General features: G+C 41.4%; 1 protein-coding gene across 2 annotated transcripts in view; it reads left to right on the forward strand.

Annotated features, from left to right (window-relative positions):
* Positions 1–1,799: 1,799 nt before the first annotated feature.
* Positions 1,800–17,086, forward strand: part of tmem259 (transmembrane protein 259) — a 51,876-nt gene continuing 36,589 nt past the window's right edge. For both annotated transcript variants that reach the window (XM_067968160.1, XM_067968161.1), the window contains exon 1: positions 1,800–2,119. In XM_067968160.1, the coding sequence (XP_067824261.1) occupies positions 1,940–2,119 (180 nt within the window). In that variant the 5' untranslated portion in view covers positions 1,800–1,939. The remainder of the gene's footprint in view (positions 2,120–17,086) is intronic.

Below are 17,086 nucleotides of genomic sequence, written 5' to 3' on the forward strand. Positions count from 1 at the left end.
ACCAAGCTTTTGGTCACCTGTCCTAATATCGCCTTATATGGCTCAGTGTCAAATTTTGTTTGATAACACTCCTGTGAAGTGCCTTAGGATATTTTATTACGTTAGAGGCGCTATATAAATGCAAGTTGTTGTTTTACCATGTCAACAAAATAGTTTCTATAATGGAAACTTAAAAATAATTTTGTAGACATTGTAAAGTGAGAGGGATTCTGCTGTTGCCATTTACAGCTCCTCTAGACCCATCTTTTGTTTCTTGTCCCATTATTACCACTTGCCTTGAACCATCATCCCTTTTGTCATTTAACCACCCTTGCCCTCCACCCAATCACAGACCTTCCCTTTTGTTCTTTTCCCCCCGCCCCCGCCTGGCTCTGTACTTGCTTAAAGACTGTTAAATATTTCACTCACTTCTTCCAGTTCTGACGAAAGGTCATTGGCCTGAAACTTTTACTCTCTTCCTCCACAGAAGCTGCCTGACTTGCTGAGTATTTCCAGCATTTTCTGTTTTTATTTCAGATTTCCAACAACTGCAGTATTTTGCTTTATGTAGAGTTAGTACAATCTATTTTTGCAATAATTTTGATATTTAAAAAAAACCTCCTACAACGTTTGTTGTTGTGTATATGGACTTTCAAAAGGTGTTTGATAAAGTACAACATAATAGGCTTGGAGCAAAATTAAAGGGGCAGTGTGGATACAATATTGGCTAAGGGACAGAAAGCAAGGAGTAGTGGTGAACGGTTGTTTTTCAGACAGGAGGGAAGTATACAATGGTGTCCCCCAGGGGTGGGTGGTTATGTATGTATGTATGTATTTAACACATGGCAGATGAAATTTAATGCAGAAAAGTGTGAAGTGATGCATTTTGGAAGGATGAGGAGAGGCAATATAAACTAAATGGTGCCATTCCAAAGGGGGTGCAGGAACAGAGACCTGGGGGTAAATGTACACATATCTGTGGTAGGACAAGTTGCTCAGGCTATTTTTTTTTTAAAAGTATATGGAATCCTTGGCTTTATGAATAGAGGCATACAGTACAAAAGCAAGGAAGTTATGCTAAATCTTTATAAATCACTGGTTAAGCCTCAGCTGGTATGTTGTGTCCAATTCTGGGCATTACACTTTAGGAAGGATGTTAAGGCCTTGGAGAGGGTGCAGAGGAGATGAGGAACTTCAGTTATGTGGAGAGATTAGAGAAGCTGGGATTGTTCTCTTTAGAGCAGCGAAGGTTAAGGGGAGATTAATTGAGGAGTTCAAAATTTTGAGGGGTTTTTATAGAGGTCATAGGGAGAAACTGTTTCCACTGGCAGGAGGGTCAGTAATCAGAGGACACAGATTTAAGGTAATTGGCAAAAGAACCAGAGGGGGGTGAGAATTTTTTTTACATAGCGAGTTGTTACGATCTGGAATGCGCTGCCTGTAAGGGTGATGGAAGCACATTCAATAGTAACTTTCAAAAGAAACATTTTGCAGGGCTACGTGGAAAGAGCAGGGGAGTGGGGATAGTTGGTTAGCTCTTTCAATGAGCCAACACAGGCACGATGGGCGTCCTTCTGCGCTGTACGATTCTATAAACAGTGAGATGCCCCCACCTATCTTTGCTTTTACATGTGATGCAGGGTGTAAGGTGCAGTAACTCCTCCGCGCCTGCTAGAGGCGCAGTTTGTAGGAATCTGACCGCCGCTATGGGCGGCAGCAGGCAACTTCGGGTGTAACTCCTCCCAGCCTGCGAGGGCGCTATCGTTGGGAGGTGGACTGTGCGCGGTGCAGTGTGGGAAGCGGCGGGTTTGGACAGATCTTGGGGAGGGGGGGGGGGAACTGTAAAAATTAGTCCGGTTCCGATGTGTGGGGGTATTTTTGACAGCACTGTCGGAACGGAAACTCAAAAACTCGTTATTTTAAGGTTTTTTTTTCTGATCGTCCGTTCGAGTTGAGGGAAATGTCGGAGAATCAGCCCAACAACCCCAACCGGGTGAGGAACAACAACCTGAACCCGAACCCGCTCATCAATGTCCGGGACCGGCTGTTCCACGCACTCTTCTTCAAGATGGCCGTGACTTACGCCAGGGTGTTTCCCCCATCCTTCCGGAGAATGTTCGAGTTCTTCGTGCTGTTGAAGGTTAATGTTGTTATTTCAGTGTTGGGGGGTACCGCCGGGAGGGGGAGGGGTCAGGCCCGGGCTCGAGTAGGGAAAAGGGGTTGTTATGGGGCCGATGAGTTGTGCGCACGCGCGCCCTTTGTGTGTTGGCATGATGTTTGGGATTCCCATGAAACACTTCCCTTATTTAATATCATTTTCATTGTGCTTTTAACTTTACGGTCACATGCACAGTATAGTTTGTGAAGCTATTGCATTTTGATTGCATAATGTTTGCAGGCCGAGGTGGGGGTGATACATTAGGTTGTGAGGAAGGGTGGCTGCTTAATTATTCTCAAATCAAAAAAAGCAAGCAGCAAAAATCCGGATTTTGATTGCTACTTGTATGTTCAAGCTAGACCCAATTATTTGCAGGCCTGATCAACGCCTAGTTTTGAACTGGGGGGGGGGGCGGTGAAGAGATCACGCTGCATTCACACGAAGCAGTGGGTTTAAGAGTTGAAGCAGTTAATTTGATTTTGGTTCCTGTGGTTTAGTTGCTTAAGTTGTAACATGAGACTCCTGGTAAAACCCATGGGTGGGAATGGAGACTGGGGGTTCTTTACCAACCTATTCCACTCCCCACACAACTTACTCCAGAAAAGGCTAAATGATGTCTAAAATAATTTAGTTGTGACACTAGTTCTCTCAGCCCATTTCACTGCAAAAATCCTTTTGGGTCTTTAAATTTCTCATCTGGTTACGGGTACACAATACAGCAGGAAGTACAGGTGGTGGAAGGAGATGTCATCCAGCGTGTGTGGAGCACAAGTTGTTGAATTGAGGATCACACAAGAAGAATGTGCAAGCATTAAAACTTAGTGGATTAAGTATACAAGAAATTATACAAAATTATATTTAAAGATGCAGTATAATAGAAAATAGTGCAACAGGATTGGGGTGCGCAGGTAATTACGGTCGAAGAGAAGAATTGATTGCATTACTTGACATTCATAATGCGAAAGTTGCAGTCGTGTGAAACAATAGAAAGTTACCAATACACTCCAGTATGAGAGTAGTCATTCCAAACTGCATACAAAATCTATAGAACACCCTGAGCTTGAATAGCCTATTTAAGCTCAATGTCCAGACCACATGTGACTAACGATCACTTGGGAGCGTGGCTAGAATCCTCTTCCAGCAGGAGCCAGTGCTTTCAGGGGAGATGGGGAAATAACAGCAATGAGAATCAAATTTGTCCTGTTCACAACTTCACTAAAAATGGATCTAAAAAAACAGGAAATCTTGTTGTGTATTACAACTTCTAGGTGGGTGCTGCTCCAAAGCTAGGTGGGAAAGTAAGCTGTGAGGAGGACACAGTCTACAAAGGGATATAGACAGGTTAAGTGAGTAGGCAAGAAGGTGGCAGATGGAGTACAATTTGGGGAAATGTGAGGTTATTCACTTTGGTAGGAGGAATAGAAAAACAGAATATTTTTTAAACGGTGAGAAACTATTAAAGTGTTGGTGTTCAGAGAGACTTGGGTGTCCTCGTACAAGAAACACAAAAAGATAGCATGCAGGTACAGCAAGCAATTAGGAAAGCAAATGGTATGTTGGCCTTTATTGCAAGAGGGTTGGAGTACAAGAGTAAGGAAGTCTTACTATTGTACAGGGCTTTGTTGAGTCCTCACCTGGAGTTCAGTGTACAGTTTTGGTCTCCCTATCGAAGGAAGGATATACTTGCCTTAGAGGCGGTGCAACGGAGGTTCACTAGATTTGTTCCTGGGATGAGAGGGTTGTCCTGTGAGGAGAGATTGAGTAGAATGGGCCTATACGCTGGAGCTTAGAAGAATGAGAGGTGATCTCATTGAAACAGATAAGATTCTGAGAGGGCTTGACAGGGTAGATGCTGAGAGGTTGTTTCGCCTGGGTGGAAAGTCTGGAACGAGAGGGCATAGTCTCAGGATATGAGATCAGCCATTTAAGACTGAGATGAGGATGCAATTCCTCACTCGGGGTGGTGAATCTTTGGCATTCTCTACCGAAGAGGGCTGTGGATGCTGAGTCGTTGAGTATATTCAAGGCTGAGCTCGATAGATTTTTGGACTCCAGGGGAATCAAGGGATATGGGGATCTGGCAGGAATGTGGAGTTGAGGTTGAAGATCAGCCATGATCTGATTGAATGGCGGAGCAGGCTCGAGGGGCCATATGGCCTACTCCTGCTATTTCTTATGTTCTTTGCTAGAGTTATCAAAGAAGAATTTTACCTTCCAAGAGTGGACACACTTGCCCTTTTGCCACAATTCTCTCTCTTTTACCAGCAGAAACATAGAAAATAGGAGCAGGAGTAGGCCATTTGGCCCTTCAAGCCTGCTCTGCCATTCAGTATGATCATGGCTGATCCTCTATCTCAATACCATATTCCCGCTCTCTCCCCATACCCCTTGATGCCTTTTGTGTCTAGAAATCTATCTATCTCCTTCTTAAATATATTCAGTGACTTGGCCTCCACAACCTTCTGTGGTAGAGAATTCTACAGGTTCACCATCCTCTGAGTGAAGAAATTTCTCCTCATCTCAGTCCTAAATGTCCTACCCCATATCCTGAGACTGTGACCCCTCCTTCTGGACCCCCCAGCCAGGGGAAACATCCTCCCTGCATCCAGTCTGTCTAGCCCTGTCAGAATTTTATGTTTCAATGCGATCCCCTCTCGTTCTTCTAAACTCGAGTGAATACAGGCCGAGTCAACCCAATGTCTCCTCATACGACAGTCCTGCCATCCCAGGAATCCGTCTGGTGAACCTTCGCTGCACTCTCTCTATGGCAAGTATATCCTTTCTTGGGTAAGGTTAGAAGGATAAGAAATAGGAGCAGGAGTAGGCCACACGGCCCCTCAAGCTTGCTCCGCCATTCAGTCAGATGATGGCTGATCTTCGACCTCAACTCCACTTTCCTACCCGATCCCCATATCCCTTGATTTCCCCTAGAGTCCAAAAAATCTATCTCAGCCACAGAGAAACCACAGATTCCTTTATTCTGCTGAAGGGTTGCACCTAAAACATTGACCTATTCCTATTCTTGGTTATCCATTGACTAATTTTGTCAGGAAACAAAATGTAACTATTCATGTTGAAATATGTCTATAATGGTTAATGATTTATTGCATTTTGACCTTGTTGTATTTTTGTTAACCTGGAAATCAAACCATTTCAGATCAGTTAATCTCAACACCCCACTCATGAAACTATAGGAGTTTTACACACCGTCCAATTGGCCTAGAATCAGGGTGTGTGATGGTACTTCTATTTTTATTATAGTACTCAACTGGCATAGTGGGTTAGCAAATTTCTTTTCACCTAGGGAACCTGGGTTTGAATCCAGCCCAGCAAAAGCGATTAAGGTATTCCTCTGGTGGCTGTTAGAATCTTGGAGAAAATTAGTTTATAGTTTCGATCAGTTCATAGTGGAAACAGGCCTAGCGTGCAGAAAGAATTGGCAATCTCACTTTCATTGTAAAGAATTACAAAGAAATGGGTTAAAAATAACACTGTTTGGGTTGAAGGCACACTCTTGGGTCAGAATATAGGGAGCTGTACCATGCAGGTGGGAATGCTTGATACTGGATTTTAGAAGTGCAAAAGTCTTTCATTCCCTAATACTGACCGACTTTCACCTTGATGAAAGTAAAAGAGTAACCTGTTTTCTTTTGGCATGATGTGGCGATTACCAAAACTTAAACTTATCCTACATGCAAATGATGTTTAGTTCTGCATTCTGACTACTTATGTGCCACCTTACCATCATTGTGCTAATGTGTCTTTTCACATCTGTCATTTTTATTTACTAATCTTTTGCTGTCGAATTTAATCTCATCCTTACTTTTTCCTTCCACTTTTCCCTCCCCTGACTATCTTCTTATTTGCCCTCTACAGTTTATTGATCACAGTTTCTTCCATTAATCCCCCTTACAAGCACTGCCCCAAATTTTTCAGCATCCTCTTCTTTCAACAGCACTCCTCTTTCCACTATATTTCCATTCACCCTGTCACCTCTTCAGTGGTCAAAGCGAAATGGACCTAAAGTTGAATATGGCTTTGTGCAGTGTTACTGTTGTATCCCAAAGGTGTAACAGCCTGTCTGGTTTCTTAACAACTTCAAATTTCAGTCAAATGACCCCACTCTTTTTTAAAAATAGTTATAATGGTATAAAAGGTTTAAATGAGATGAACTGCCCATATGTTTTTGTTTTATTTTGTAACAACTTGCATTTATATAGCGTCTTTGAATTTGGGACACATTGACAGAAGCCTGTCTGGAAACGATGCATCTGTGCCTTCGTTGATTCACACACAGTAAAGAAAAAAATGTTTAAAGACAGTGGCAACAAACAAGTTCAAGTAACTATGGCTGTATTTTGAATATATTTGTTTAAATGGTGATGCTGTCGCATGATCATGAGAACTTGCTGGGAGCAGTACAGCTCAAAGATTTATGAGGGAACTGAGCTGATGGTCCTTACGTCAGTGTATAAATTTGGGAAGAAATGGGTGTGCTCGCTGACTTACATTGGCTCTCGATCCGGGAACGCCTCGGTTTTAAAAATTCTCATCCTTGTTCTCAAATCGCTTCATGACCTCTCCCCTCCCTATCTCCTGTAATCTCCTGTAACCTCCTCCAGCCCTACAACCCTTCGAGATCTCTGCGCTCCACCAATTCTTACCTCTTGCATATCCCAGAGTTTAATCGCTCCACCATTGGTAACTGTGCCTTCAGCTGCCTAGGCCCAAAGCTCTGGAATTCCCTCCCTTAGCCCCTTATGTGGCTCAGTGTCAAATTTTTTTGGTAACGCTCCTGTGAAGCACCTTTGGACGTTTACTACGTTAACGACGCCATATAAATGCAAGTTGTTGTTGTGCAGAGAAAGTTCCCACAATGGTCAAGTCATTTAGACTGTGTGTGTTAGTTCTGCTCCGTTGACTATTTCTTGGGCCTGTATCTCGGCATGGTTCCCCTTTAACTGGCTATTTAAACAATAATTTATCCCCCGTAAAAAGAAATGGGATTGATTAAGCAATTTAGATTTTTTTTTATAGGCTACTGCTGGCAATACCCTTTTAAAGATGCTCTAAAATAATCCAGATTTTTAGGCTTTTGACGACAAACTTAAATTTGCTTTGTTTGTTTTTCTGAAGAGTGAAATATTTGTTTCACTGGAAATTCAAGCTGGCGAGTAGTGAAATCATAAAAGATAATGAATTTTTACTGCAGAGAAGGGGATTGGATAAATAAATCTTGTCTTTTTATATATACTAAAAATTGATATACTTCCTCGGTCTGCTGAAGATGTGATGGTCAACAAAAAAGGAAATAAAATACTTCTACAAATTTCCCTCAACTGTTCTCCTTTGGTTTCATGTTTAAAATGTGTAAAACATTGGTATGTAATTGTAGCATATTGTTATCCCAATGAATGTTCGTTTATTTGGATGATAGATGATCTTTTAATCCTGGATTAAAATTTGATGTCAAAACAAATGATGATTCCTGACAAGCAACAGCAGTGTGCCCATTGGAGGTGGTTTCCAAGAAACAGAATCTCATGGGATTGTCACAGTTTCCAAACTGCATCCCTGGAGAAATCCTGCTAGTGATACATTTCAAATGAGAAGGTTTTGTGTATCACTCGGCCTGACTTAAAGAACCTTGATATTGCACAGACCTGTACTACAGAGTATAACATTTCCATTCTTGGCATAACTGGTAGAGCTCTGTCTTTGCGGAAAATTGAGATGGCTAATTAATGATACCTCACAAAAACATGTGAAAGAGAGAAGAAATATAAATTTGAATTATTAGTTCTATTATCCTAAAAGCTAATTTAAGTACAACGCGTTAACCCTGAACCATTTCTAAATTATTAATTTAGCAAATTTTACCTATCAACGTTCTGCGTGCAGAGCGTGCCTGTTTTCTATTCTGAAAAATTATGAAATTTACCAACAATTGTTGGTGTAGGTACAAGCACTTTTATCTTAATGTTCGTAGTCATAGGAATGTACAGGACCGGAAAAGACCATTGTGATCCATCTGGCTCGTTTGTGTCTAGGAAATATATTCCATAATACCTCTAATAAAAGAATGCACAAGACTGGACAAGTTACAGATCAAACAAGTGGATTGCAATTTTTTCTATCCTTAGTCATCGGGTACCAGGAGAGCATTGCTAAACAGATTAGTTACCTCCATGTAGTTCCTCTCATCCCTTGATTTATATTGTAACCGGTCGCCATACTTCCTGTAGGCTCTTGGAGGCCAATTTGAAAAGTGGAGACTGGTTTTCTGTGAGTGTATTGATGTTATGACTGACCGAATGGGTGATTTCTGAATTTACATTTGCCCTGTGTATCTAAAAATATAACAATTGGAACAGCCATCTCTATCTCTGAAGGAAGCTCATTATTTCTGAAGCAAGGGGATCAGTTTGTGAAACGAACTAGATCTATCAGATATTCAATAAGAAGCATCTGTCCTGACGGGATTTCCTTTGTTGATGTCCTTAGCAATATTTGATTTAATTTCTGAACACGGGCAGTGACAAGTCAGTCGCTTTGAAATGTTAACGTATGCCGATCAACAGACTGCGGAATAGACAAATTCAGATTCTTTGGCTGAAACTTTAGGGGAATTGTTTGGTTGGAAGATCATAATGCTTTCACATTAATGTACAGCAAGACAAGATTTGGGACCTGTTGATCTTTCAGGTTCATAGGAACGTGGGATTAGGAGTAGGTTGCTTCCCATGAAATCTGAACTTCATAGTCATTTGCGTTATGTATGTACAATTTAACATCAGGAGGCTCTTTTCATAGAAAATATAGCTGAGAGGGGTTATTTGGACCATCATGCCAAAGTTGTGCATGCTCTTAATTGGAATGATCTACACTAAATTCCCTGCCCTTTCCCCATACTCATTATATTTTTATATTACTTATAAAATTCCCTTTTCAATTATTTTATCTTTGCTTCAATAGCTACTTATGGTAAGCAATTCCTTGTCCTAATAATGCTCTGAAAAAATTCTTCTAACTTCCCCCTTAATCAAATCCTAATCCTTTTTTTTGCGGACTTATCAATTTGCCAACCACTGGAAACAGTCTTTCAGTATTCTGTCAGTTTTGGAAATCTCTGTTAGATTCATAAGATCATCATGGATGAGAAAGGTCATTTGACCCATCTTAATTTATTCATCCAGAAAGAACCCCCCCCCCCCCCCGCCCCAGCATCCAATTGTTCCTTAAATGATACCAAGATTGTAACCTCTACTACTGTCTTAGAAGTTCATTCCATATTTTGATCAGTGTGTGAAGAACTTCCTGATGGTCTTAAATTTACCATTTTACCAGTTTGAACCTGTGTTCCTTGTCCTCTTGCAGTTTTTATTTAAAGTAATATTCCAGATTTACCTTTTCCATTTCGTTAACTAACTTGTGTACCTCTATACGATCACCTCTTTAATGCCTCAAGCTCTGAAATTCCCTTGCCATACCAACCTCCTTTTTTAAGACCTTCCTTAGACCCTACCTCTTCGACCATCACTCTTAATCTTTCTTTCTTTGGTTGGGTGTTAATTTTTTGTTACACCTCTGAACAACTGTGGGCACTTTTCTGTGTTAAAAGGTGCGATTATAAATGCAAAATGTTGTTTCTAGGTTGAAAAGTTCAAGTTTCTTAGTCTTCATGACTGATTCCTCCTGCCAAAGGAATGAGTTATGTAGTGCTTCTCTGCTCTGCCTCCAATATCTGAACATCTCCTTTGTTTGTTTCTTGGGAACCAAAAGTTGGGACTATACTGGAGGAATGGTCTGACCAGAGCATGATACAGTTTGATCACTTCCTTTGACACATTCTACTGTTCTGAACATGTACTTCAATCTTCTTTTGGCTTTATTGATTGCAGCTCTGTATTGGTTTGACATGTTGAATGTCAAATTTGCTAGGTCTCTTGATTTCTTCCTCAGCTATTTCAACACCATTCGTGGAATACTGTGGTGCACATTTTTCCTTCTTATGGACAATAGCTTACACTTGTCAGCACTAAATTTCTCATTCTGCACATGTACGTATATTGTCCAACTAATTCTGTAATTTCTGATTTTTTGTTTCTAGTTTAGTATCATCTACAAATTTGACTGACTTAAGTTTCTGAATCCAAGTGATTGATGTACATTCAAAACAGTAGTGGTTCTAACAATTAGCTCCAGGTGCACCCTACTCAGAACTCTTTCCCCTCCACCACCCCCCACCCGACATATCCCGTCCAACAAGCAACTGTTGTTTTTGACCCTTCAGCCAGTTTCTGATCCATTCCCCAGATTTGACCTTGAATCCCTTCAGTTTTGAGCTTAATTAGTCTTTTATGTGGAACTTTTTGAAATACCTTTTGAAAATCTGGATACATCATGTCAGTGTTTCCTACAATCCACTTGAATTGTCACTTTCTCAAAGTCCAAGAGGTTTGTTTGTCAGGCATGATCTTCACCTTCTGATGCCATGTTGACTGCTGCTTACTATGAGCCTCTGCTTATGGAAACTACATTTTTGCTGTGAGCGGCAGTGTTGGGAGCAAGCCTGAACTGTATCAGTGACATTGGCATGATCGTGTATGTTGCAACAAAACTTAACTTCTCCATGGTTTTTTATAGGTGTTATTACTAAAGATACAGATTGATAATTTAGAAAAAAATACATACAGGACCGCCTGTAATGACGTGGATTGGTTCTGTGCATCTGCACGCTTGTGTGATTATGCATGACAGCACAAAGATGCATGTAACTGGTAATCCAGAGCAGGAGATTTATAATCTAGTACAGGTCCAAAACCCCTAAAGAATGTGCAATTGCAAAACCATCAGAACTCTGAAGGTGAGGTGAATTATTTTTGTGAGGCTTTGAATTGTGCCTGCTATTCCCTCAAGGTAAAATCTCTTTACAAGGGCATACCTTTTTATCGAAGTTGCTGACCATTTTTCTTCATTATCGGGGGGACGGTGGCACTGGGATCGCTGTGATTCTGGTTTCCAATTGCCTGCTGTATCTGTGGTAATGTGTCTGCACTGTCTCTTGGGTTTCCTGCACCCACACTGGACCTCTCCATGAACTGACCAGAGCTGAGAGAGAGATCGTACTATATCTTCAATTCAGCTGCTGTTTACTCTATAACTTGACCTTGGAGTTTGTTCTCTGCTTGTGTGTTCGTAGTTAGCCTTTTCTCACTTTTTTTCTCTCCTTCTCACTTTTTTCTTTCTCTCTTTCTCCCCCTGTTCCCCATTGTTTCTATATGTATATATTTTTTTCTCTTACAGCGTATAAATGACTTTATAAAATATCTTTACCTGGGCAAAAAGCAGGAAATGATCTGATGGTCTCTAAACCATATGCAAAAAGCCCACACAGTACTGAAGTACCTGTCCGGGTGATAATTTAGTTTTGAGCAGCTTGTAGATTAAAACAAAATCTATATAAATAGACCTTCAGTACTGGGTGGAGAGCATTGAGTGACTTTTACTGAGATGATCTGTTGCACCATTCCACTCCTGATTCTTCTCTGGATTTGTTTTTTTAAATATATATTTCCCCCCTCTTTTGATAATATGCCTGCCACCTTTTTATTTTTCAACTTTGAGGAAGGGTACACATCTGAAACGTTGGTTTGTCTGTTGTCCCCATAGTATGACGAGCTGAGTGTTTCCAGCATTTTGTGTTTTTCCATATTTCCAGCATCTGCAGTATTTTTGCTTTTTGTTCACTGTTTTTGGGCGCTGCAGTTGATCTTAGCATTCCTGGGCTAGAGAGGAACAAAATCAGCTGCTATCCAGTGCCCTTGCTAGAGGATGCTTGAGTAGGATATGGCTCAGCTGTAGTGCCATTCATCGTCAAATAGTGTGATGACACTTATCTGGATTTGCACACACAGAATAGCTACTTGGGGTGATACTGGAGGGCTCATGGTTTTTTTTGGAACTTTCCCAGTAAGAGTTTGTTTCTTCAAGGGCAAAACTGGTAGGGACAGAAATAAAATGATAAAAGCCTGTAGATGTCAGCAATGGCACTTCCTGCCTACAGCCACAGTTCTGGAAGTGATACCCAATACTTAACTCTAGAATGGAATGAGTTACTTGCTGCCACTAATCTTGCTCCCAGATATGGTTATAAGGAATTCAAAAACTTTAATTGTGATAAGTTTTAAAAACAAACCAACATGGTGCTCTTACAAGAAAAGGTGAAGTGGAGATGATAATCTTCAAGCATACAGAGGATTGTGGGATATAGCCTCAGCCATTTCTTAACATGAAAGTACAATCAAACCATTCTTAATATTGAATTTTGGAATTATTGAATGGTAGTTTTATCACCAGCCACATCCTTCAATAAAATCACTATTATTTAAACCATTGGTCTATCTTTCTGTGCTTGGGGTGTAAGTAAGGAGCAGTTTCTTTTCCTAAGTTACTCAGTGTTTCACATTTGCGATTTTAATGATAGTAGTAATTTAAGTCTCCTTAGGGTTGCAAGATTCAAAAGCAAATCTGAGTTGCTTTATATTTTAGCTCATTTATGTACCTGCACCCCCCCCCCCCACCCCGTTCCTCCACATTTAAAAAAAAATAAGTCTTGTTTTGGCTCCCCTGTAAATCATCAATTCAATCTATCTATGTGGTGGAGTCAGCTGTTATAGATGGTGATCTCCCTTAGCAGCATTTATCTTGATTTCACCCTCTATTTTCCACCCCCCCCCCCTCCAAAAAAAAGTATTGAGGGATGGGGTGTAATCTCTGGCATCTTTTTCTTTGAGACTTGCAATGGGAAATTCATATTATAGAATGATACAACACAGAAGGAGGCCATTCGGCCCGTCGTGCCTGTGCCGGCTCTTAAAAGAGCAATTGAATTAGTCCCACTCCCCTGCTCTTTCCCCATAGCCCTTTAAATTTTTCCCCTTCAAGTTCTGTGAAGTAGGCATCAATTCAATATTTCTGCTCCTCACAGCAGTGGAAGATTAAACTTCTATGAAAGAGCTGCATAACAAAGGTTTTGCTTAAACTGAAACATTTTTTGTAAACTAAGTACTTAATGTCTGGTTGTACTACTTAATAATACAATTATCATCTTTAAATCTGCTGTGATTGTCCCCAGGAAAATAAACGAAAATGTGAAATTAGTAACATGAACTGTCACCTTTTTTGTGTGTGGAACTTATGCTCTTGATTTCACTGTTTTCCGGTGATATTTCTCTCTTCGTTCATGGGATGTGGGCGTCGCTGGCAAGGCCAGCATTTATTGCCCATCCCTAATTGCCCTTGAGAAGGTGGTGGTGAGCCACCTTCTTGAACCGCTGCAGTCCGTGTGTTGAAAGTTCTCCCACAGTGCTGTCAGGTAGGGAGTTCCAGGATTTTGACCCAGCGGCGACGAAGGAACGGTGATATATTTCCAAGTCAGGATGGTGTGTGACTTGGAGGGGAACGTGCAGGTGGTGGTGTTCCCATGTGCCTGCTGCCTTGTCCTTCAAGATGGTAGAGGTCGCGGGTTTGGGAGGTGCTGTCGAAGAAGCCTTGGCGAGTTGCTGCAGTGCATCCTGTAGATGGTACACTACAGCCACTGTGCGCCGGTGGTGAAGGGAGTGAATGTTTAGGGTGGTGGGTGGGGTGCCAATCAAGCGGGCTGCTTTGCCGTGATGGTGTCGAGCTTCTTGAGTGTTGTTGGAGCTGCATTCATCCAGGCAAGTGGAGAGTATTCCATCACACTCCTGACTTGTGCCTTGTAGATGGTGGAAAGGCTTTGGGGAGTCAGGAGGTGAGTCACTCGCCACAGAATACCCAGCCTCTGACCTGCTCTTGTAGCCATAGTATTTATGTGGCTGGTCCAGTTAAGTTTCTGGTCAATGGTGACCCCCAGGATGTTGATGATGGAGAATTCGGCGATGGTAATGCCGTTGAATGTCAAGGGGAGGTGGTTAGACTCTCTCTTGTTGGAGATGGTCATTGCCTGGCACGTGTCTGGCGTGAATGTTAATATGTAATGAACTAGTAGATCCCCTGTGGTATTCTTGGTAAATAGGATAATGCACTGTTTTATAAGGACAAAAGTGTTATAGCATGTGATGCACAGTATTAGTGTCTTAAAGTGAACTTGTATCCCTATACGGCCATAAAGTCTAATTGTCTCTGGTTGGTCAGAGTTTGTTTGGTGAGGGAATTGTGCAGAGTGGAAAATGCTTGTGTAAGTTTCAGGTTCAGGGTCAGAACCATCTAGCATTGGGTGACCAGCTTTCAATTTTTAAACGTTTGCGTTTATAATAATATAGTGTTTCTGGAGCGATGGACAAAACAGGCAATATTTTTATATGTGGTATATGAAAGTCTTGCATCTAGTGTATCCCTGTCATTCTTGGGCATGGGAAAGATGGTGACTGTCAAGGCTTAGCTGGGCCATCTCAAAACAGGACCAGTGCTGTTGGGGAATGGCACATAGCTGTGAAAATATTACTTGTATATACACCATGCATATGTTGAACCACTACTGTAATTGCAACGCATAACTATTGCACTGTTTGTGGATCTTGTGACCTCTCTCATTGTAAAACCTGATTTTTATCTATTTCCCCACAGTTAAGCTTTCAAATGTATAATGTATTATAGTGGCGTATGGTTGCACATACTTCGTCCATGAGAAAGATCTCCTAATTCAATCATGCGTGTACTGTTTGTAAATTTATGAGTCTTTCCCACTCCTGAAATAAGCTCAGTAATTCATTGCTACCGGTGTAATATACTCCATCTAATTACAGATTTGAATTAAATGTTATGGTATTTTTGATTATGTTTTACAAAGAAATCAGAGATGGGCTTGGTGCCATGGCAGTAGAGAAATTCCTGAACGTGGACCTAAATAATGAAGTAAGCTAGATGGATTAGCAGAGTACCCTCTTGTTAATACTTCATACTCTGAAGAAAAGCTTGGTACTGTCTCCCTTGCCCAGCATTTTTCTCTTCCCTCCCCCATTAATTTAATTACAAACGAGTTTAGAAAAAAAAGCATACTGCCCTATGGCCTACTACATCAAGGCATGTCTGTGCTGAGTTAGCTTATCACATCCATCGTGACTGTTGTTGTGCTACGGTTGACCATGGCGCTCCGAGGCTAGGAAAGAAAAGAATCGGTCAGGATTCATGCTTATTCGAATAACCTTGCTGGAAATTTAAATGTGTGGGTCTGTATACACTTGTCTTGACAGGATTGGATTTGATTGTGAAACCATCTATAGTTGAAAATCTACTGTCTAGGCTCATGTAAAGAATTTGGTGAGGTACTGGGCGGTTGCCAGTGTTCATTTAACTGTACCCCAATATATATCGGAAGAAATAAATAATTTCTGATTTGTGTATTGAAATTTAAAATTTTCTGAATATTCCAAAATGCCATTACTATAACTTTTAATGCCTGAGTCTCGAAGTCCCATCATATGCTTGCAGGATGTCATGAACTTAAAATTGATTTTCTATCAATTCTGTGTGAGTAAGCGGATAAGAGGCTGAAGTACCACCACAAGTCGAAAGGAAATTATATTCCAACATGATTGGAAGATGCAGAATGTGACCGTAAGCTCTTACAGTGGCCTAGTGGGTAATGACATTATTTTGTGTAGCACTAAGCCATGCGGACCAGAAGGTTCTAGGTTTGATTCGGAGTCCGTGCTTAGTTAGCTGGTCCAAGCTGGGGCAACAGTTGTGCTACAATTGGTTTCAGCACTGAGAGGAGTAAATATCAGCCAGAATTCCTATCCATGATTGATGTCCAGTGACTTATGCTGGAAAGTGCATGCACTGGATGAGGACAGGTTTGGATTTTATGCCTCCCATGACCAAATAACCTGCAGACACTCACTGTAAAGGGGAATGCTGCTGGTGAAGGAAGCACCAGTGGTTTGTTAACATCAACAATAACTTGCCTTTATATAACGTCATTAATGTAGTAAAACGTCCCAAGTCAGTTCACAGGAATGTAATCAGAAAATAATTGACACCGAGCCAAAGGAGGAGATGTTAGGGCAGGTGGTTAGAGACGTTTTAAGGAGTGTCTTAAAGGAGGAGAGAGAGGTGGAGAAGTTTAGGGAGAGAATTCCAGAACTTAGGGCCCAGATGGCTGAAGGCACGGCCGCGAGTGGTGAGGCGAAGGGAGTGGGGATGCCCAAGGCCGGAGTTGGAGGGGAGAGTTGTAGGGCTGGAGCAGGTTAGAGATAGGAAGGGATGAGGCTATGGAGGTAACAAAAGCATGAATGAGGGTTTCAGCACTGGATGGGCTGAGGTGGGGTGGAGACGGATGATATTACGGTATTATAATTTTATTATGCCTCCTTGTTCAGGATTTCCCCCACCAGAGGAAGTATCTTCTCTATCTACCCTATCGAATCTCTTTATTGTTTAAGACCTCAATTAGATCACCCCTCAACCTTCTAAAGTCTCGGGAATACAAGCCAAGTTTATGTAACCTGTCCTCATAATTTAATCCCTTTAAACCCTGGTATCATTCTGCAGAATCTGCGCAGTACCCCTTCCAAGGACCAGTATATCTTTCCTGAGGTTCGGTGCCCAAAACTGAACAGAGTACTCCAGATGAGGTCTGACCAAGGTTCTATACATCGGAAACATCACTTCTTCACTTTTGTATTCCAATACCCTTGAGATAAAGCCCAACATTCCATTAGCCTTTTCAATTTTTTTTTGTACCTGTGTGCTAGCTTTGTGATTTGTGAACATGTGCACCTAAATCCCTTTGCTCCTTCACAGCTCCTAATCTCTCACCATTAAGAAAACTCAGCAAGTGGCTCCAGTGAGTAGCTGAGCTATGCAGACCACGAGGTCCTAAATTTGATTCCTGATCTGTGCAGGATTAACTGATCTCAGCTGTAGGCGCACTACAGTTGGCCTCCTTGTCTCTGGTTCAGGAAG

The sequence above is a fragment of the Heptranchias perlo genome, chromosome 29 (assembly GCF_035084215.1).
Source record: "Heptranchias perlo isolate sHepPer1 chromosome 29, sHepPer1.hap1, whole genome shotgun sequence".
Lineage (NCBI taxonomy): Eukaryota > Metazoa > Chordata > Chondrichthyes > Hexanchiformes > Hexanchidae > Heptranchias > Heptranchias perlo.